The following is a 21,207-nucleotide window of genomic DNA, read 5'->3' on the forward strand; positions in this document are numbered from 1 at the left end:
TTAAACTTAAATCATAGATAAATGAAAGAAACGTTCCCACAAACGGGACAATTTTTATGTGTCCCTCATAACACGCGTCGTTCTGTAGGGTGAGAGAAAAAAAATTCGAGGTATTGTTTCATTTTCCCTTTCATTTTTCTCTCGTACTCTCTCTCTTTATTCTTTCTGTATCCCGATGGCGATTTTTTTCCAACTTTGGATCGCCTCCATCAAAGTGAAGATCTTCTCTCCCGAAATCTATCAATCAAGTGAACGTTGCTTTGAGGTTAATGATCCCGTCTCCTCTTCTTCTTCTTCTCTGTTATCTAATTCTAAAGTTTATTCTTTTTTTTTTTCTCTCAATTTCTGATTGATTGCAAAAGAGTCTTCTTTGTTAGCAAGTTTTGTTAAATCTTTCGATTTCAAGTTTTTGGGTTTCGAAGTTTTGATTTTAGAAAGCAAATTTTGATTTGATTATAGAACCGATTAGAACGATTTGGATTCCGATTAATTTGATTTGATTATAGAACCGATTAGAACGATTTGATTTTTGGAATCCTATTGATGTTAGCTAAGGTTACTGCAAATTTGTTAGGTAATGCTATGAATTTTGAATGAATCTCTAGTTTCAAACAGATTAAGGGTTTAGCTAATAGAAGATACGAGAATCTTGTTTATGGAGAAAGAGGAAGACTTGTTATTGCTAATGTAGTTTGATCTTTTAAGTTTTGGTTTGACATTGGTTATGTTCATGTTAAGTTGTGATTGAGAAATGCATTTTTTTTTTTGCAGAATCAAATCTACAAATGGAAGAAACAAGAATAGAACTACGATATCATTCTGGAGACTTGGTCTGCAGGAGTGTTCTACGGATATGTCACGATTGTTCCTCTAGCATTATACGTCGTTCTCAAATACTTCTCTGCACCATCAGGCCTAGTCCAACTCTTCTGTCTCTGTGAGGTGTCTTGTTCCTCTAACATTATACGTTGTGAACTTTGAGGTGTTCTTGTTTTTCTCAAAGGTCTAATCTTTTAGAAGTTTTTCAACTGAGTGAAGAATCTTTGTGTAGCCTAGCTTGTTGCATATCCATTTTTGTTAGGCTAGTACTGTGAAAGTTAGAATAGGTTGCTTTTGATTATTTCTTTGGTTCTAGAGTAAAGTCTGCAATTCTGCAACCTGAATAGCTTCAGAACATTGTTCATCTTGGGGTTCTCAATCTTCCTAGGCCTATCGATTCCACAATATTTCAATGAGCACACAGCCATCAAAGGCTATGGTCCAGTTCATACCGGAGCAAGATGGTTCAACAACATGGTCAATGTACCCTTCTCGTCCAAGGCCTTTGTGGGAGGATGTGTTGCTTACTTGTTGGACACGACGCTTCACAAGAAAGATGGTTCATTCAATGTTTTGGTTATGAACCTAAAGATTGTTAACTTTGTAATTTTCTTATGTTATTAATGTTAATGTTATATGTTTTATTTGAATTTAAACTTTAATATGATTTTACTTATTAATTTAAATATTTAATTTTAAATATTAAAAATATTATTATTTTATACAGGGGACCAACTATTGAGGGACACCAATGCTCATACCAAAATTAAAAAACTCTGAAAATAAGATTAATATATTTGAGGGACCAAATTTTTGTCCCAACCAATGCATAAAACAATACAACTCTCATTTACCCCAATATAACTAAAATACAAATAACACCCTCAGTAGTCAGTACCTTTTAACAAATTTAACATCCAGCCAAAATTATTTTTATTCACATTTATGAACCAATAGTAATTCCATAAGTTTATATATTTTCAGTTTTTTTTTTTTTTGTGAATTTTACAATTCATTACCATTAGTTAGTATTTATCCATAAAAAGCTTTAAAACTAATATTAAGAAGAAAAATAAAAAGCTAAGAAAATTCTTCTTGTAGAAATGCATAGAGTATTTTATATGATTTTTAAAATTTTGGATTTCCGCAATCTTTTGTTAATCAAGTGAGAATTGAGAGTATGACCAATGGTGAAATTAACGAGAGTTGCTTGATATATATTATTTTATCTATTTTAATGTAATATGTTATTTATTTAAAGATTAATTCAAAATAATAATTTACTTCATTAATAATTGACCACCTGTTCATAAACGTTTCTACAGATGCTTATACTAGAAACGTTTTCATTCTATCTTCTCATTTTTCTCACCCTCTATTAATATTTAATTATTCAAAGGAAAACCACCAATGAGAGCCTTCATTTATAGAAAAAACATGTTATTAGCAGTGAGTGGATCGATCCATCATTAATTTATGGGAGTAAATAGTATTTGTGAATATTAGACGTTTTGATGAAGGCTCATCATTTTAGATCCATCATTATTTGTGTAAACCTTTTAGTATCTAACCTTTATTTGTTAATACTCCCTCTGTTTCACAAAGAGTGTCGTTCTGACATATTTTACACAAATTAAGAAAAGTTTGAATTATACATATTTACCCCTATTTAATAAGTGATTAATGATCTAAATTCAATGAAATAGTTTTGGGTTTAGGGGTAAAAAAGAAAATTTAGCATTAACACACTTATTGGAAATGTAAAATGACATTCTTTGTGAAACAAAAATTTTTCTCCAAAATGACACTCTTTGTGAAACAGAGAGAGTATTTTGTTAATCATGGCTATTGTGAAAGTGAGATGTTTTGATGCGATTAATGTTTAGCAACTTCAATACATATGGCTTATAAACCATAAGTATTGGTCTAAACCTTTTTGTATCTAACCTTCATTTGTTAATCTTTTGTTAATCATGGCTATTGTGAAAGTGATTAATGTTTAGCAACTTCAATATTTATGGCTTATAACATAATTATTTGTTTCGTAGTCTCTATTTAGTTTGTCTTATTCGAAAACTTTTTCATTATGGATTTGTAGCCATTGTTCGTAGAACTAGAATGTAAATCTTAATCAACTATAATCAATAGTCAGTAACAAAAATTTATCCCCAAAAAGTTGTTATAAAAAAAACTTTAGTATAGTTACAAGCTACATGAATTGCACACAAATTGGAATCCTCGAAAAATCCGACAAGACAAGAAAGGCTTTTGTCGCCTCTTGTAAAGCCAGCAAAGCATGAATTTGGAACCGCAATTCAGGCTGATAAAAGAACAGAACAATGAATAAGAACTCACTAATCGAATTCAAAGAACCAAATCAAAGAAAAGATTGAGAAGGTTTGAGGTAAATAAGTTCATCTCCTGTGCGATTTCCCGAACAAGCCGATGGAAGTGTGCTTTCTGAATCAACAGATCAGTACTATTCTGATATTTCCAATATAACTAAATACTAAATAACTCCATCAGCCCCTTTTAATAAATTTAACATCGAACCAAAATTATTTTTACTCACATTTATGAATCAATAGTAATTTCTTAAGTTTAACTATTTTCAATTTTTTTTTTTGAATATTACAATTCATTACCATCAGTTAGTAAAAAATTATGCATAAAATGCTTAAAATCTAGTTTTAATAAGAAAAATAAAAACTTAAGAAAATTCTTTTTGTAGAAACGAAGATAGTATTTTATATGATTTAAAAAGTTGGATTTCTGCAATCTTTTGTTAATCAAGTCTGTCTGTGTGATGTTGATACATTTTAATTTCCACCATCACAGCTTGAGCTGGAGAGACCAGTGAGGTCGACAGTGAAATATATAGCTCTAATAAGTTTTGTTGCTACTAATCCTAAAAGCATCTAGTGAGAGAACTGAGAACCTTCATTTAGAAGAAAACATGTTATTAGCAGTGAGTGGATCGATCCATCATTAATTTATGGGAGTAATAGTATTTGTGAATATTAGATGTTAAAATATATATTTGGAGTACGCATTTTTTGCCCAAAAAAAAAAAGAAGTATGCATTTAAGCAAAAAGAGAATAAGGAGGGCAAAACATAAGCTATAAAACATATTTGTCCACAAAGGGCACACACCCTCTCCACAAAACATATTTGTTTGTTAACCTTAAATCAAATTTTGAGAACACATGATGAACAATTAATCTTAGCGATAAAAATATTTTTAAAATTTATTTAAAGATTCGGGTCATGGAAATTAGAACTTTAGAGGGTTTCAAAGTGGAGAACTTCATGGTTATTATGAAAGTGAGATTTTTTTTATGCTATCAAGGTTTAGCAACTTCAATACCTATGGCTTATATATAAACCATAATTATTGGTTTCGTAGTCTCTCTCTTATTCGAAAACTTTTTCATTATAGATTTGTAGCCATTGTAGAACTAGAATGTAAAGCTTAATCAACTATAATCAATAGTCAGTAACAACAATTTATCCCAAAAAAGTTGTTATAAGAAAAACTATAGTATAGTTACAAGCAACTGGTTAAATAAGCGCGCGCGGTTGAAGGAAACATAGACAATGAACCAAACCTCATGGCAAACCTCAGTTAACGACTTGCTTCGACATCAATAAATTGTTATAAAAATATTTGAATATACACCTAATCGTTAGTGCCCTCAACTCTTGCTTGCAAATATATGAAATATTTAAAATGACATCAACTAAGGAAAGAAAACAAAAGGTATAGTTGTCTTGTCAGGCTTCGGAGGAGATAAGCTTTCTTTATTGCATCAACACCGCGTTGGACACGACGACAGCCCAAGGATCGAGGTTTGGGCCACAAACAAGGTGACTGATGCTGCTGTCTCATGGACTAAGTATTTTAAGGTGACTCACTCTCATCTCCCTATATTGCATCCCCGTCTCTACGCTAACGGTATTCCCACATACTTTATCCACGAGAAGACCAATGGTGGTGGTATCATGTTATGGTGCGATAAACTTCTTGTCCAAGAGGATAAAGATGATGTACAAATAAAGGATTATGATTATGCTTGTCCCAGCTTTTACGAAATTAGAGAGGGAGGTGAGATCAAAAACCAAGTTGAGACAGGACCTCTGTGGTATGCACGTAGCCGTAGCACTTGTAGATGTGGTGGTCTTTACGTTCCGAGTCTTGTTCCTGTTCCAGAACAAGACGCAAAATTAGACTCCGTGTCCCCTTGTTCTCGCATGAGACTTTATGCAGTATGTTCCTTTTGCTTTGTCTTGGTCTTTCTGACTCTGTGTGTCTTGTTCTCGCACTAGAACAAGAGTTTAAAGAAGCATTTTTCGTGTGACTGGAGTTTATTGAAAATGATGCGAGTACGTACTATTGGTGATGTATATAACACCGTCAATATATTGATGTATAACACCTTAACCCATCTTCAGTGCAAAAAAACAGTAAAATATGAGTTCACAACTTTTTATACTATGAAGAAGGCCACACAAAAAAAAAAACAGTCTTCACACTTGCTTCTAGTCTTCTACTTGTTGAGTATTTCGCCGAGAGTGAGACGATTTCATTAGCGATCCACTACTTCCACAAGCCTGAAACAAAGCCATTTAACAGCAGAAGATACAATCACAACAACAATCTCACACATTTTGAAGCACCAGATTAAACAAAGCTATGACTATGAGCAAGGTTCCCACACAAAACTGAACTCAAGATGAAAAAGGACTACCTGACGAGATTTTTTACCACATGAACGAGAATTGTGCCCAACTTGACCACATTTCTTACAATGGATTGTGCGCTTGCTAAGATTCACCTTTTTCTTTGGTGGAGACACATTCTTTCCTTTTCTCTTTCGCTTCTTCTTGGATGGAGACTCACAACAAGTTAGCAAAACAAGAATGATCAAAATGGTATTTATTTGTATTATAGTTTAAGCATTTTATACCTTAGGCTTGTTCACAATATCTGGATCATAATCTGGATCATCATCTGGATCATCATCTGGATCATCACACTTAGCTCGCTTTCTTTTGTTATTATCGACCACAATATGTTGCTTAGCCTCGGGAAGGGTGGTCATCTTAGCCCCAGCTGACGTAATATGTTGCTCAGCCTCGGGAGGGATGGTTATCTTAGCCCCAGCTGAAAGGAAGACGCTGAAACCGAGAAGAAGCTTCCGGTGGTTTTTCATAAGCCCCTCCATCCTTGAAATGACAGTAGCTTCATCAATTCTACAAAGAGGCTAGTAACGCCAGAGTTAATTCACAACGGGAGTTAGAACTAAGAGCAAAACCAAACATAAAAAGAGAAATAATTCCAAACCTGTGAGCATTAAAATCTTTCAAAATATTGTGCCATTCATTATACTTTCCAGATTCATTACGAAATGCCTCTTTCAAAGAAGCCAAGTAAGCAGGCTTATTAAGCGTTGTTAGCTCCGGTGATACTTTTATGACGGATATTGTTTGAGATTGGCCTAAAACTTTGTTAGCCTTGGCTGCAGGGATGGTTGTCTTATTCTTGGGAAGGAAGACACTGAGACCAAGAAGCAGCTTTGGGTGCCCTTTAATGAGCTCAGTCATCCTTGCAATGCCACTATCTTTATACATTCTACAAAGAGACATATATAGTAACAACATCAGGAATCGTTTCGCATGCATGTGTGTTTGTAGTGTAAAATAATTAGAAGTTAAAAAAATTCATACCGATGATTTTTAAAATCATTTAAGATCCTGAGAAATTCCTTAAATTTGGCAGGTTCATCACGAAATGCTTCCTTCACAGCAGTGAGGTATGAAACCGCATCATGCATAGCTGCCTTGGCTGATAAGCGTGTTCTAACCATGGGGTCAAATTGGCCTAACCCATTGTATCAAAAAAAAACGATTCATTTGTCTCTGCCCTTTTAAAGACCCTATGGCACATAAACTACACATGCACTTAATTCCAACACAGAGCAAACCAATCAACCACTAAATTAGAGGTCTTAAAATATCAAACACAGAACAAAACACAATGCATGTCTTATGTCTAATATGAGGGTTAAGTTGATCAAATCAATTTGGAAATTAAATTAAACTAAATTTTATCATGGATACGAAAAAAAATTATATATTTAAAGAAGCCGATTTAAACCCATCCCACCAACTACCAAAGGAATTCAGTGAACCAGATAATACGAAATTGTATTTCTCAAACGAAATTTACACACACACACAAAAAAAACAAAAACAAAAAGATCATCGCGTACGTATAGTTACCGAATTGTGGAGAAATAAAAAAGGAAGCTTGGAGAACAAGCTTCTCCCTAACTCCACGCGATCACGATCGAAGAGAAAGAGAGAAGGATGAGTTTCTAGAAAAATCTCTCCAGATTCGTGTTGCTTATTTAAGGTTTCGTCATAGGGTTTTGTTTCCTCACACATATGTTATATTTTATTACTTAATACTAGTCCTACTATATTAATTGGGAAGTACAAATATGAAACTAACCTTAAATGTATAAAAAATTACATTCAATTGCCATTATAAAAACTTAATTAAGATTAATAAATTAATTTAATAAATATAATTAATTAAAAAATGAAAATCGGGGATACATTAAATAAAATAAATTGTAGAAAAGTAAAAAAAATCTATTAGATTCAAAACTAATACATATTTTTTTAAAAATTAACAGCTAAGATTTTAAAAATCTAATCAAATATAATCTACAACTATAAATTTTATCCTACTATATTAATTGAAAAGTACAAATATGAAACTAACCTTAAAATGTGTAAAAAAAATACATTCAATTACCATTAAAAACTTAATTAAGATTAATTAATTAATTAAATAAATAAAATTAATTAAAAATGAAAATCGGGGACACATCAAATAAAATAAATTGTAGAAAGGTAAAAAAAAAAATCTATTAGAATCAAAACTAATTCGTATTTAAAAGAAAAAATTAACAGGTAAGATTTTAAAAACCAAATCGAATAAAATATATACAGCTATAAATTTTATCAAAAAAAATTTTCACCACAGCTTAAAATTATTACAGACAAGAAAAGGAAACCACAGAAAAAAAACAATGAATGTTGTTTTCAAAAAGACTTTTTAGAACTTTTACTAGCTATATTTAGTTGCTTTTGTTTACATGTTAGTAAGGATTGTGTTTAGTTGACAAAGGTTTAAACAATTTTATTCATTACATACAAATATTTTATTGACAGGTTTTCAATAAATATTTTTAAAATAAAAAAATTATAATATAAACAAACCAAATTTTTAATCACAAACTATTATAAATAACATAATAATAAAATAAATTATTACAAATTTTTTATTAAAAAAATGTTCAGCCCGCGGTTCTCTGCGGGTTAGTACCTAGTACTTGATTATAAGAGAAGTACCCCAATATAATTAAATACTAAATGACTCCCTCAGTACCTTTTTAATAAATTTAACATCCAGCCAAAATTATTTTTACTCACATATGAACCAATAATAATTCCATAAATTTAAATGTTTTCAATTTTTTTTGTGAATTTTACAATTCATTACCATTAGTTAGTATTTATGCATAAAAAACTTAAAATATCTAATTTTAAGAAATAAAAAATAAAAAAATCTGGTAGAAACGGAGAGAGTATTTTATATGATTTTTAAAAAGTTGGATTTCTGCAATCTTATGTTAATCAAGTATGTGGTGTGATGTTGATACATTTTTCCACCATCAGAGCTTGAGCTGGAGAGACCAGTTTTTTTTTTTTTTTTGATCAAAAGGAGAGACCAGTAAGGACAGTGAAATATATAGCTTTAAAAGTTTTGTTGCTACTAACCCTAAAAGCATCTACTGATAGAACTGAGAACCTTCATTTATAGAAGAAAACATGTTATTAGCAGTGAGTGGATAGATATCATTAATTTATGGGAGTAATAGTACTTGTGAATACGTTTTGATGAAGGCTCATCATTTTAGATCCATCATTATTGGTCTAAACCTTTTAGTATCTAACCCTAAACCTTTTAGTATCTAACCTTCATTTGTTAATCATGGTTATTGTGAAAGTGAGTGTTTTGATGCGATTAATGTTTAGCAACTTCAATATTTATGGCTTATAAACCATAAGGATTGGTTTCGTAGTCTCTCTTTAGCTTTTCTTATTCGAAAACTTTTTCATTGTGGATTTGTAGCCATTGTAGAACTAGAATGTACAGTTTGAAGTCCCAACTTTTCAAATAAAACATTTCTTAGTTTTTCCTAAGAAAACACAAAATCAGCTTTACTCGGCCTTTAATAAACAACTATGTGCAGGATAAAATAATTTTACTATATATTCTAATTACAAATCTATTTTACTTATCGATCAAATTATCATTTGAAATCTAAAATCAGCTTGTTTATTCTATATCTTTCAGTTTATTTAAATATATAATTTTATTGTATAATACTTAGGATTTAACCTGTGAAAATTATAATATTGACAATTTTATTATCGTCTCATCATATGAACCAAGAGTTATTAGAGTTCTATACAACCAAAAATTGGAATTAATATATAGTTATATTAACATAAACGAATAGCAAATTAATTAAATGGCTAGCTCTGTGAGTGTTATACGTCGTTATCAATCAAAGAGGCTCGTAAGTCGTAATAAAGAAACTCTCATCTATCACCATGATGTTTGTTGTATGTTGTGCCGCTCGGCCTAGAGTTCAAGCAAGCAGGGAAACTTGCTCTAAACGGGTGAAGCTTAGCTTTCTTACTAAAAGTAAGAACAGTCCTAGAGGTGTGAGAGTTCATGTTACAAGAAAACTATAATATTTGGTGAAATAGTTCAGTTTACAAGAAATTATAATCAATCTATACTATTAAAGCTGAAGTACTCACTAGACTCAAATTGGACCATGACTTTGTTTTGGTACGTTTTTCATTAAAAATGATTAGAGAATCACTTAATTTAATTAAATTATCCTATAGTTTTGATTTCACTAAATGACGAAAATACCCCTTGCTCGCCCACTTAATTACCACCGGGTCGGGACGCGGATCCTCTTTAACCCGGTAATAGAAGAAAATAAATCCGCGGATCTGTTTGTACTCCAAGTTTATAATATTCGGATCCTGTATGTTGTTTGGTTCAAGAATAATTATTCCCGTCACCAAACAGAAGTATAATTCCTATAAATAAGGAAACTGGTATCCGAGTATTTAATGGCTTCGGTAATATCAAATATTAACTACTACCATACTTAATCCCTATAATTATTACGAATATTAATACTTATCGATTGTATTTTTTTTTTGCTTCCAAAATAATCAATAGATTAAATACGAAATTGTATATATATGTAAACTTATTTGATTTGCTTTTATATTGTGAGATATTTAAGGAAACAACTAATCAACTTAATACAATTAAATAAAAACAAATCATCATTTAGTTTATATTTTTTAATATTTCCTTAACGAAATTATAGTAATTAATTATGAGTAGTATAGATGGAAAGAATTAAAAACGCATAAATTATATATATGTGAAATTGTAAACTAATTTACAGAAATGGTGTACTGTATATCCCACATCGACTAAATATTTTGGAATATGGTTCATAATGACTATAAATATATGACAAAAATGTTTTGAGTACAAATGAGCAGGAAGCTTGATTTATCAGGTATCCAAATTTAACAGTTTAATTTGGTTCTATATTTGAGAATATTTAAACTTTTAAAAAGTAAACATATTATAATATATTTATGTTTTTAAAAAAAGTTTTAGATATTATAAATATTTAAATTTTTATAGAATGTTTAAATTATTATAAATATTTGAACTCCGTCGAAAGTTTAAAATATTATAATATATTTAAAGTCTATAAAATATTTAAATAATATTAATATTTTTACTCTTAAAAATTTTAAAATATAAGAAAATTTGAGTTAAACCTTTTAAAACAGGTATTTTTATCAAACTATAAATTAAGCCATGGAAGCGGGGTGTATCTATCCTTTTACAAAACTACTATCTGATATTGCGGAGTGTCTATTCTCTTAGACAACTACTATCTACTATTTCGATGTGTCTGTTTCCGTGAAAAGCTACATTTTACAAACTACTTACTCTATTAGGATTTCTAATTTACTATATAACCCCAAATATACAAATAAACACTATATAAACAAAGAAAATAAGTCAAAATAAATAACTATATTACAAAAATACAAATTACAAAAAAAAAAGTAACTAACAAAATATATAATCCCGTGCTGTAGCACGGGGTATCACCTAGTAGTTAGTAAGAACAATTTATCCCCAAAATATAGTATAGTTACAAGCAACTGGTTTATAAGCGGTTGAAGTAAACATAGACAATGAACCAAAAACTCATGGCAAACCTCAGTCAACGACTTGCTTCCACATCAGTAAATTTTTTACAAAAAGATTTGAATACATCGTTAGTGCCCTCAACTCTTGCTTGCAGATATATATGAAATATTTAAAATGACATCAAGTATGGAAAGAAAACAAAAAAGTTTAATATATATATATATATTTTTTTTTTGTTAAAGGGTATTCAATTTATATAAATAAGTGCCCAATGGGCTATTTCCGGATTTAGGCCCATCACAATCCTCTAAAGGCCTAAACCGAAATACAACAAACCAAAACAAACCACAGATTACAAAACCGACTCGGTTTCCCTTAACCGGTTTCGGGAAACCCTAATTCCCCAAAAGAAGAACTCTGTTGGAGCCGCCGCCCATGGATTGCGGATACACACCGGATCAGGACCTCCGGTGTGCCTGGACGCCGTGAGTCGAACGGAGATGGTGATCCAGGATCCGTTTGCCATCCCGCCACCGTAGAGCCGTGGGGAGGAGGAAGAAGATAACCGAGCTTACCTTCGTCGAGGAGAGCCAGGCTCAGTCGTGAGAGAGAAATAGCGGTAGGGAGTAGATCCGCAAACCTTCAACGGTGGCTTAGCTCCGCCTTGCCGCAGACGACCTCCCCCATCGAACAACGGCGCATCGAAACCTCCAGAATCTCCAGTCCGCAGATCTAACCACCATCCTCAATCGTTCCTCGCCGTGGATCTCTTTCTTCTGATCTGCGTCGCTACACCGGCAGTGGAGCTCTCACCGACAGCGCCGCGCATAAACTTCTCCCCTCCACTTCTCCCTTGATTTTGATCTGAGATTTGCCTGGCTGATGCATCGGTTTACGAATGAAGCACCATGAGCCACGGGTCCTCTTCGTCGCCGGAATCGACGGAGAACCCAACCGACAGTGCACGAGGTTGTGGTCAGAAAAGAAAGAGTTTTGAGAGAGAAATCGCCGCGAGTGAGGACCACGCGCGCGATTTCTCTCAGACAGCTATTTTATTAGTTTTTAAAAGTTGAGTAAAAGTTTAATATATTTGCTCCTTTGATTTGGTTAAGGGACAAATAACATATAATATCGACCTTAATTAACTATATAAACAAACCTAATTGTGCCATCATTTTATAAACGGATTATATTTTTCTATTTCCTCCTCGGAATCAAAACTCGAAAGTTTTATTAATTGAAAAAAAATATTTTGTTAATGCAATTTTATCCTTAGGGACAGTTTTACAAATAATTAAGTTGAATAGATGTATATAAAATTTAAGTCCTCGACCAAATCATCACGATGAGGGAGAAGAAAGTCATGGTTATAAAAGAAAACAAATCATATAAGAATTACTTGAATGATCCGATATACTGTATAACATATGTGCGATTAGATTCTTTTTTTCTTTATTTTGGCCATTTATATAGTTTTGACGTTTGATTTTAGGTTCTTTTCTGTTTTTGTTTCTACGTTGAACTCTGTTTTTGAGCAAAGTAGTGATCAATATTAATAAATTATGACTGTTTACTTTCTCGGTACCGAGTAAAAATTTATTAAACAAGAAATTTAGAGAACATATTTTCCTTCATTTCAAAAGAGTCGAACCATTATACAAAAGGAAACTACATAGTATAATATCGAATCATCGTACAACTCAATATAAAAAGCATAAGGTTTTCGGTGTAACAAATTGATGTAAATCTTGATTAAGTCTTCATGCTCCGATAGCAGTGATAAGGCCTACAAAAACAGAAAAATCAAAACCATAATTGCAACAAAAAAAAAACAATTATTATTAAATACATTACTTCAATCTGGGCTTGTTTAACCGACTTACTCCCGTGAAGGACTTGGACCTTTAGTTTCATAAACTCCATAGCCATATCATTCTGCCCAATTTAAACAAACAATTATCCTTGATGCAAAATTTAAATTCTAAATGTTATCTTACCTCAAGCATGAATAAGAAGGTCTTTTGAGTGATCTGGCTAAAGGTTTGCATGAAAATATAAAGATATAACAATGATCATTGAGGTTGTTACTTGATATCATTTGAATCAAGCTTCAAAAATGTTGTTAATGAATCCAAAAAAATTACTTCACACAAAATAAGTTTATCTATTTTTAGAAATTCAAAAACCAATTCATCCAATCATGGAATATGAATACGTGTTAAGTTTGTACAAATATTCATGAACAACAAGTCAGCTCTGATATATAATATTGACTTTACATCTTTGTTAGTTATATATTTCGTTATGTGGGATTTGCTCTTGATATTTTATTTTTTTATATATTTATATGACTTTTCTGGTTTTTGGTTTTTCTTATAACGTTGGATTTGTAATATATAATGGCTTTACCTTTTGTTAGTTATTTATTTACTTTTGTGGGATTGATTTTTAAATTTAGAATACAGTAAAACTTCTATAAATTAATAATGTTAGGACCATGAAATTTTATTAACTATAATAATATTAATTTATTTATAAATTAATATTTATTATTTCTAAATAGATTTTTTTAATTGTTTAAATTCTTAAAAATTATAAATTGAGACAAGTTTAGCAAAATAAGATTAGACTTTTGGATGTTGTATTATTAGTTTTAAGAAAAAATTATTAACAATAAATTACAAATACTATAAACAAATTCACTTATAAAAATGACATATATAAATTCAAATTTATGAATAATAATATCAGTTGTCATATTTTAATAGCTTATAAATTATTAAAATAAAAATGATGCATATCAAGAAATTGAAAATTTTAGAAAAAATTTAGCTATTTTTGTGACATGTTATAGATTGTTTCATATTATTATATTTAAAAATATAATATAACAATTGTTTTATAGATATCAGATCTAGAAAAAAATTCAAAATTTTAAAGCATACATTATTATATCAACATGAATATATATATATATATATATATATATATATATATATTTATTTGATTATTAATTTATAATATTATTGGGACCATATTTTATATGGGAATTTAAAAAAAAATTATTATCTTATTGAGTTTTGTTATTTTTATACCGGCTCAGTTCTGGACCATCAAAATTTATTAATTTATAATATTTATTAATTTATATGTTTTACTGTATTTCATACTTTATATGCGTGGTTTAATATGAATTAGAGTCAGACGAGAAGTCTTTAGCTTCTATATGCACACGTTGTTGATGATGCTTGATATATATCCTTTGTATTTTGGAACATATTGTTTTCTATATAAATAGCATATAGAAGTTAAGGATTTCAATATGCACAACTCCCAAATAAGATAATTATGAACAAAAAGAATTACATGCTCGGGTGAGTTGTCTAGTCACGTATGTGATTCTTCAATGTACACTAATTACCACCAGAACACTATTGAATCTAAAATGATCATGGTATTCAAAACTGTATAACACCAACTAATTGATATATATCCTTTGCATTTTGGAACATATTATTTTCTATATAAATAGCATATAGAAGTTAAGGATTTCAATATGCCCAACTCCCAAATAAGATAATTATGAACAAAAAGAATTACATGCTCGGGTGAGTTGTCTAGTCACGTATGTGATTCTTCAATGTATACTAATTACCACCAGAACACTATTGAATCTAAAATGATCATGGTATTCAAAACTGTATAACACCAACTAATTGATATATATCCTTTGCATTTTGGAACGTATTATTTTCTATATAAATAGCATATAGAAGTTAAGGATTTCAATATGCACAACTCCCAAATAAGATAATTATGAACAAAAAGAATTACATGCTCGGGTGAGTTGTCTAGTCACGTATGTGATTCTTCAATGTACACTAATTACCACCAGAACACTATTGAATCTAAAATGATCATGGTATTCAAAACTGTATAACACCAACTAATTGATATATATCCTTTGCATTTTGGAACATATTATTTTCTATATAAATACCATATAGAAGTTAAGGATTTCAATATGCCCAACTCCCAAATAAGATAATTATGAACAAAAAGAATTACATGCTCGGGTGAGTTGTCTAGTCACGTATGTGATTCTTCAATGTATACTAATTACCACCAGAACACTATTGAATCTAAAATGATCATGGTATTCAAAACTGTATAACACCAACTAATTGATATATATCCTTTGCATTTTGGAACGTATTATTTTCTATATAAATAGCATATAGAAGTTAAGGATTTCAATATGCACAACTCCCAAATAAGATAATTATGAACAAAAAGAATTACATGCTCGGGTGAGTTGTCTAGTCACGTATGTGATTCTTCAATGTACACTAATTACCACCAGAACACTATTGAATCTAAAATGATCATGGTATTCAAAACTGTATAACACCAACTTATTCAATACACAAGATATTCAACTGATGTTAACGCATCTAGCTAGACAAAATATCTAGATATTTATCAGACTAATTAAAACGATTAGCTTGAGACACTACAAGAAAACATGCCATTAGCTTGAGACACTACAAGAAAACATGCCATGGGTAATCAAGCATGAATTAACTAATTGATTAGGAACCAACATTGATCTATAAATGCGACCAGATTTTTTAAGTTCCGACAAAGCCAACACCGGATACGAGAAAAGCAACCGCTTGCATGAAAAGATAGAGATATAAGAATGTGTTCCCAAAGGCAAGTCCATAACAAGCACAACACAATATGTATGTCCCCACCATTATCTCCTTGGAGTTTACTCTGCGACCAACCAAACTCTCTTATCAATTATATGTCTAGTTCGTTCATAATATATGATTAGGCGAATTAGTTTATTATACCTTTCAAAGAATCCGTTACGAGGTTTACCAGTACGAGGAAGTAACTTAGTCTTAAGGGTATCTCCTAATTTTTCAGTTACAACCCATTCGTTCACTCTTCCTCCTTCGAGTATGCCGATGAAAGTTCCCTTAGTCCGATGCATAGACATTACGTTTTCAAATAAGATCCAAAATATCACAAGGTAGAATGATCTACAAAAGTCGATAATGCATATATAGTAAATGATTTATACAATTAGTGATATATTTATCGATCAAGATGAATTACAAAAGTAGCACGAACCTTGGTGTCGCAATGACGATGCAGAGAGTTATCATAGAGGGAACGTAGAAAGTTGACCAAGCTGGAATGTTGACTTCGGGGAAGAAGACACTTGTAGGAAGAATAACACAGTAGAAGAAGAAAGTGAAGCAGTGGACTATGATCTTCCGCAAGAAAAAGAAGCTATACACCATATACAACTTCTTCCAAATCGTCACTCTCTGTTCATTGTTACATATATTTGTAGCTTAAGGTTAGACGTCTACTCACTACATTTAATTTATTTGCTTAAAAGGTCACAAAATAATACTAATCAATCTTTTAATACGACTTAGTTTAATTAACCCGAACCAAATAATACTAGATTGAACCAAAACGAATTTCTAACCCATCAGCTGATGATTTGGCGATTAGTTAAAACATAACAAAAGAAAAAACCAGTCCCATCATGGATATAAGTGACCAATCAAAACAAAATAAAATGTACGTCAGCCTCACATCACATGGCATGTTTGTCTTCTATACATATTGTAACACGATAGACAAAAAAAAACAAAGTAGTTGGGCATGTATAAGACAAAAAAAATAGTGGGCACGTTTTTGTTAAGATTGAAATAAATAGACTGAAGGGATGGACCTTATTGCGAATAATCTCCATAATCATTTTCCTGAAGAGATTAGCTGGACCACAAGACCATCGATGTTGCTGGAATCTAAAAGCCTTATATTTGCTTGGTAGCTCACTTTTCACCTACAAAGTCAGTGTAGGTTAGGTGCACATAATTTAATGATTATAAGCTAATAATTATTTTGATAGAAACACTTGTGAATGCATCACTACGAGAATGTCACTGGTTTGAACTTTATCACAAACTTGGTCAGGTAACCAAATTCAGTAAAATCTATCACAAAAACTTTGGTTCAAAAAGGTACGTGTGAGTGTCTATCATGTAGATTTACAAAGCACTACGTAATGTTGGATATCTAACCTATGTAGGGTATCTAACAGTTACATATATAATGTATACAAGATGCGATGAGTGTTTATAATTTATATAGGGCTTATATACTTTATTACAATTAGTAGGGAGGGATATATAAAAATCTACCGTGAGGTCATTGAGAAAGAGAAATTTCCAGCCGAGTAGACCAGCCCGAACGGCCAAGTCCATGTCCTCTACGGTGGTCCGGTCATGCCATCCTCCAGCTTCTTCCATTGCGGCCATTCTCCATACACCTGCAGTTCCTGAAAGAGATACACCAAACCACATTTATGTAATAAAATTAAAGAATACATCGGATATTTAAAACATGCGATCATAAAAAATTGCACCATTGAAGCTAAAGAAGGCATGTCTAGTGGATCCAGATTCTTGCTCTGCCATGAAGTGGTAGTTGAGGGACATCTCTTGCATCCTCGTCATCAAGCACTTGTTTGCGTTCACTATGATGAACCCCCCCACACACACATACACAATCACTCAGTTTGAAAATAGACTTTGTTAGGATTTTCAATTATGCCGAAATATGTAAAGGACCTAATGTGTACATATTGTTACGTACACCAGAATAACTCATTCAAATTATTATAACCAACTATTTTTCACTTTTGAGATTAAAAAAAAAAAAATTATGAATTTTACTTCAATGTCAAATCGTTTCGTCGATCCAAAATTAGTATTCGATCTTAGAGTTGATTTGGTCTAAATGAATATGGCCGGGGTAGAAGACTTTTTATTGTGAGGGGAGCATTAGCAATCCCACTCACTCTAAAATGAGTTGAAACATTACAAATATTTTAAGTCTTAAACTAGTTATTAATAGTTTTTTTTTTTATTATTAATAGTTGTTAATATATAGATTAATAGATATATTAAATTTTCTACCATAATCAACGTACTGAATCTCCATCTGGCTTGAACTAGAGCGACCTCAGGGTTGTGAACGAGAAAGGGGACAGAGCGTTGGAGGTAATCAGGCTCCGGTTGGAAGTCTGCGTCGAAGATGACAACATAGTTGCATAGTTTCACGTAGTTGTGCTTCATGCCTTGTTTAAGAGCTCCGGCTTTGTAGCCATTTCTGTTGTCTCTCCTCTCACACTTTATATTTACGCCTTTGCTTTCCCATTTTGCACACTCTGTGTTCACCAGCTCCTGAAATTCAATTCTCTTCATATTAGTTATCTTAAATTAATACATATGTGTATACTTCATATATAAATGTGTCCAATAAATCGATTAGAATTGCTTAGCAGCAAGACCTTGATGGTTTGATCAGTGGAATCATCTAAAACTTGAATAATTAGGCGGTCAATCGGCCATTTTAGTCTACATGCAGCACCTATAGATAATTGAAGGACCTGCGAGTTAACAACATGTTAGGAATCTTGCATTTATAAATGTATAAATACAATGTATAGTATATAAAAACCCTGAATCGTTATATTGTTGTCAATTAGTTTTCTGAAAAACTTAATGAGTCCGTACGTCCATGATATAATTAATATAGGAAAGTACATGTATATATACCTCTTTTTCGTTGTACATTGGGATTTGTACAAGGACCATGGGGTATGTCTCATGTCCGAGCTCGATGTCCTCCGGCATCGGCTCCCATTTGTAGATTTTTTCGGGTTTCCGCTTAAACAACTTGACGTAGAGCACTACAAGGTTCATGTATATACCCTCTACGAAAACTAAGACGGAGATTATCAAACACAAAGTCACCAAAGACTTGAATATGGGAAATATGAGCAAACTCCTCAGTTTTCGTGTCCATGTCGTGTCGATACTTATCTTCACACCGTTTATGGTTGCTTCAAGCTTCTTTGAAGCTGCAGCTGCATCTTCAGAACTCCCTCCATGGAACTTCTCAGCACACAAAAGAATAAACTTTTCTCAGAGCAGAGAAACAGAGCGAGTGATCATAAAGAAAAAATATGAGATGGTCTTAGTAATTACCAGTAGAGAGAGGAAGGCAAGACATGAATCTCGTAAGAAGATGAGTGACTTCAGAAACGTATTCATTTTCTTTTGTCTCTAGTTTAAGCTCATCAGAGACTTACTTACTTTGAGAGATTTTGATTCAATGGTGCATTGCATCTATAAGATTAAGATATAGGAGCATATACATATTTCTTTGTTTTTTTCTCTTTTTCGTTGAGAACCTTTCCTTGGGTGGTTTTAATCTTGGATGGTCCATTGGTCCTAGACTTGTCGTTTACACTAATAGTGTAATAATGTACGTTGCTGATTGTTTGGAGAAGATGCTGATGACTCACGAGCAGTAGTACTAAGAGCAACTTTTGAAACCACACAAAAGTAAAGGAACAAAGAAAGTGTCTTTGTTTTTGAATTATTTATCAAGTAAGAACAAAATGGTTTTTTAACTCCTATCACTGTCTTTTTTTTCTCCGTAATTATCACGTGAAGAATTTTGCAATTGTACTAGCTAGTAGGTTGACGTCGTCGACATACCACTAACGTACGGGTCTCATGGAACTGCCTTTGTATTGGGTCCTATTTTAGGTTCATTTAAGCCTATTTGATTATTCATTTATTTGTAAGAAAATTAAAGATCAAAATAAAAATAAAAAAAATTTAATGGCTTCGCCCGGGTTCGAACCGGAGACCTTCAGTGTGTTAGACTGACGTGATAACCAACTACACCACGAAACCTGTTTGCACATTTGCAACATTGTTAATTTATATTTACTTGATGCATATCGACGATTCCTAAATCAAAATTGCCCATTGGGACCCTAAGAGCATGATTACTGGTGTAACTCTTTGGGTTACTCTCTATATTGGGCCCCAAAAATGTAATATTAAACCCATTTTTTAGTCCAAAACACAGAGTATCGGTTCCATGGGAAGGTTTGGGAGAATCACCCTAAGTCACGCGACGTGGTCGTTTGTGATTGGTTGATTGAGAAATATAAAAGGTAAATTTTTTTTTTCCTAATTTTTTTTTCATTCTTTCCCGATTCTCACTCGTCTCTCTCGTCCGTCGGAGATAAAAGCCGAATCAACAACCATCGGAAAAATCAACCGATTACCATCAAATCGTTGATTTTCCGGCTAAATCTCGATGGTTGTTGGTCAGACGGAGGGTTATTGGTGACTGAATTGGCGTAATTGGGGTTATCCGTTTCGATTTGCAATCTTTGGCGACGGCGAATGTTTCACAGCGGTGGGAGCACGATGGCGTACGATTGGTGGGATAACGGCGGATGTCCGGCGAGCTCCACCGTCTAGCGAATCGGTGAGAAACGGTTCGTCTTTTGATTTTTGATTGTTTGTTTAAACCCTAATTTATCACCGGTGGTCTTTAATTTTTAGGGTTTCATATTAATTCGATTGTTTGTTAGAATTATTAATATTTGCTGTCAATTTGACTTATTAGGCATCGATTATGAGATTAATTTGATGTTCACTTCAATCCAGAACGTTCCTCACTCAAAAAAATATCACTTCTAGCTGATTTAAGGTTCTTGGATCTATGTGGCGCTCAGGTTGGAGTCAATGAATCCATTTATTTGGTTGCATTTGTCCTTTTTCCTTGGTGGATAGATAGATGAGTTTATTTGAGATCTTGGATTATCTTTCACCGTCTTGTAGAGTATAACTCAGGGATTTTGATTGCTAGCAAATCCATAGTACAGATTATATATGTTGTACCTCCCTCGATGCTTTTCATTCCAAATGCTTCTTCAACATGGCAGGTGTGTGCGTATCACAGATGAAGGTGTGATTACCATGGCTAATAGTTGGACCTCCCTCGAATTTCTCAGGTATTATTCTTTTACAATTCTAGAACTATTTTGCTTTGTTGTTGTTGTCAGTGACTCTTTTTGCTGACACCATCCAATGAAAACCAAAAAATTGCAGCTTGTTTGGGATAGTAGGAGTGACTGATAGAT

The 21,207-nt window shown here is 32.2% G+C and overlaps 2 protein-coding genes, 2 long non-coding RNA genes and 1 other non-coding gene across 7 annotated transcripts; 1 reads left to right on the plus strand and 4 right to left on the minus strand.

The window, feature by feature from the left end:
- The first annotated feature begins 84 nt into the window (after positions 1 to 84).
- On the plus strand, positions 85 to 1,505 carry LOC147923502 (uncharacterized). Of its 3 annotated transcripts, none has more exons than XR_015586168.1 (3): positions 85 to 265; positions 772 to 982; positions 1,208 to 1,505. It is a non-coding gene; the product is annotated as an uncharacterized LOC147923502 (long non-coding RNA). The 3 variants fall into 3 exon arrangements; XR_015586167.1 differs by having other exon boundaries at positions 772 to 942; XR_015586169.1 differs by having other exon boundaries at positions 772 to 937.
- Positions 1,506 to 5,232: 3,727 nt separating this feature from the next.
- On the minus strand, positions 5,233 to 7,239 carry LOC147923503 (paired amphipathic helix protein Sin3-like 1). The gene is made up of 6 exons (XM_087495406.1): positions 7,103 to 7,239; positions 6,548 to 6,701; positions 6,165 to 6,452; positions 5,788 to 6,073; positions 5,569 to 5,700; positions 5,233 to 5,431 (listed from the first exon to the last, which is right to left on the minus strand). The coding sequence occupies exons 2-6, from the start codon at positions 6,685 to 6,687 to the stop codon at positions 5,360 to 5,362; spliced, it is 918 nt and encodes a 305-aa protein (XP_087351532.1). The 5' UTR covers positions 6,688 to 6,701; positions 7,103 to 7,239; the 3' UTR covers positions 5,233 to 5,359.
- A 5,537-nt stretch (positions 7,240 to 12,776) lies between these two features.
- Positions 12,777 to 13,472, minus strand: LOC147923504 (uncharacterized). The gene is made up of 2 exons (XR_015586327.1): positions 13,049 to 13,472; positions 12,777 to 12,951 (listed from the first exon to the last, which is right to left on the minus strand). It is a non-coding gene; the product is annotated as an uncharacterized LOC147923504 (long non-coding RNA).
- A 2,063-nt stretch (positions 13,473 to 15,535) lies between these two features.
- Positions 15,536 to 19,642, minus strand: LOC104756778 (putative glucomannan 4-beta-mannosyltransferase 10). The gene is made up of 10 exons (XM_010479426.2): positions 19,247 to 19,642; positions 18,815 to 19,153; positions 18,547 to 18,645; positions 18,187 to 18,439; positions 17,620 to 17,730; positions 17,396 to 17,532; positions 16,924 to 17,037; positions 16,308 to 16,507; positions 16,025 to 16,216; positions 15,536 to 15,944 (listed from the first exon to the last, which is right to left on the minus strand). Exons 1-10 carry the CDS (start codon positions 19,310 to 19,312, stop codon positions 15,797 to 15,799), a joined length of 1,659 nt encoding a protein of 552 aa, XP_010477728.2. The 5' UTR covers positions 19,313 to 19,642; the 3' UTR covers positions 15,536 to 15,796.
- Positions 19,643 to 19,889: 247 nt separating this feature from the next.
- TRNAV-AAC (transfer RNA valine (anticodon AAC)) lies at positions 19,890 to 19,963 on the minus strand. The gene has a single exon. It is a non-coding gene; the product is annotated as a tRNA-Val (tRNA).
- Between the last annotated feature and the right edge of the window lie 1,244 nt (positions 19,964 to 21,207).

The sequence above is a fragment of the Camelina sativa genome, chromosome 17, assembly GCF_030686135.1.
Source record: "Camelina sativa cultivar CO46 ecotype springtype chromosome 17, ASM3068613v1".
Classification (NCBI taxonomy): domain Eukaryota; kingdom Viridiplantae; phylum Streptophyta; class Magnoliopsida; order Brassicales; family Brassicaceae; genus Camelina; species Camelina sativa.

Excerpts from the sequence above, each read along its gene's own strand:
- LOC147923503 (XM_087495406.1), bottom strand. The coding sequence starts at position 6,687 with ATGGTTAGAACACGCTTATCAGCCAAGGCAGCTATGCATGATGCGGTT. Across the intron at positions 6,453-6,547 it reads AATGATTTTAAAAATCATCG|AATGTATAAAGATAGTGGCA; the intron begins GTATGAATTTTT and ends GTCTCTTTGTAG. Across the intron at positions 6,074-6,164 it reads AAAGATTTTAATGCTCACAG|AATTGATGAAGCTACTGTCA; the intron begins GTTTGGAATTAT and ends GCCTCTTTGTAG.
- LOC104756778 (XM_010479426.2), bottom strand. The coding sequence starts at position 19,312 with ATGAATACGTTTCTGAAGTCACTCATCTTCTTACGAGATTCATGTCTT. Across the intron at positions 18,646-18,814 it reads CAATGTACAACGAAAAAGAG|GTCCTTCAATTATCTATAGG; the intron begins GTATATATACAT and ends GTTAACTCGCAG. Across the intron at positions 17,533-17,619 it reads TGCCTTCTTTAGCTTCAATG|GAACTGCAGGTGTATGGAGA; the intron begins GTGCAATTTTTT and ends TATCTCTTTCAG.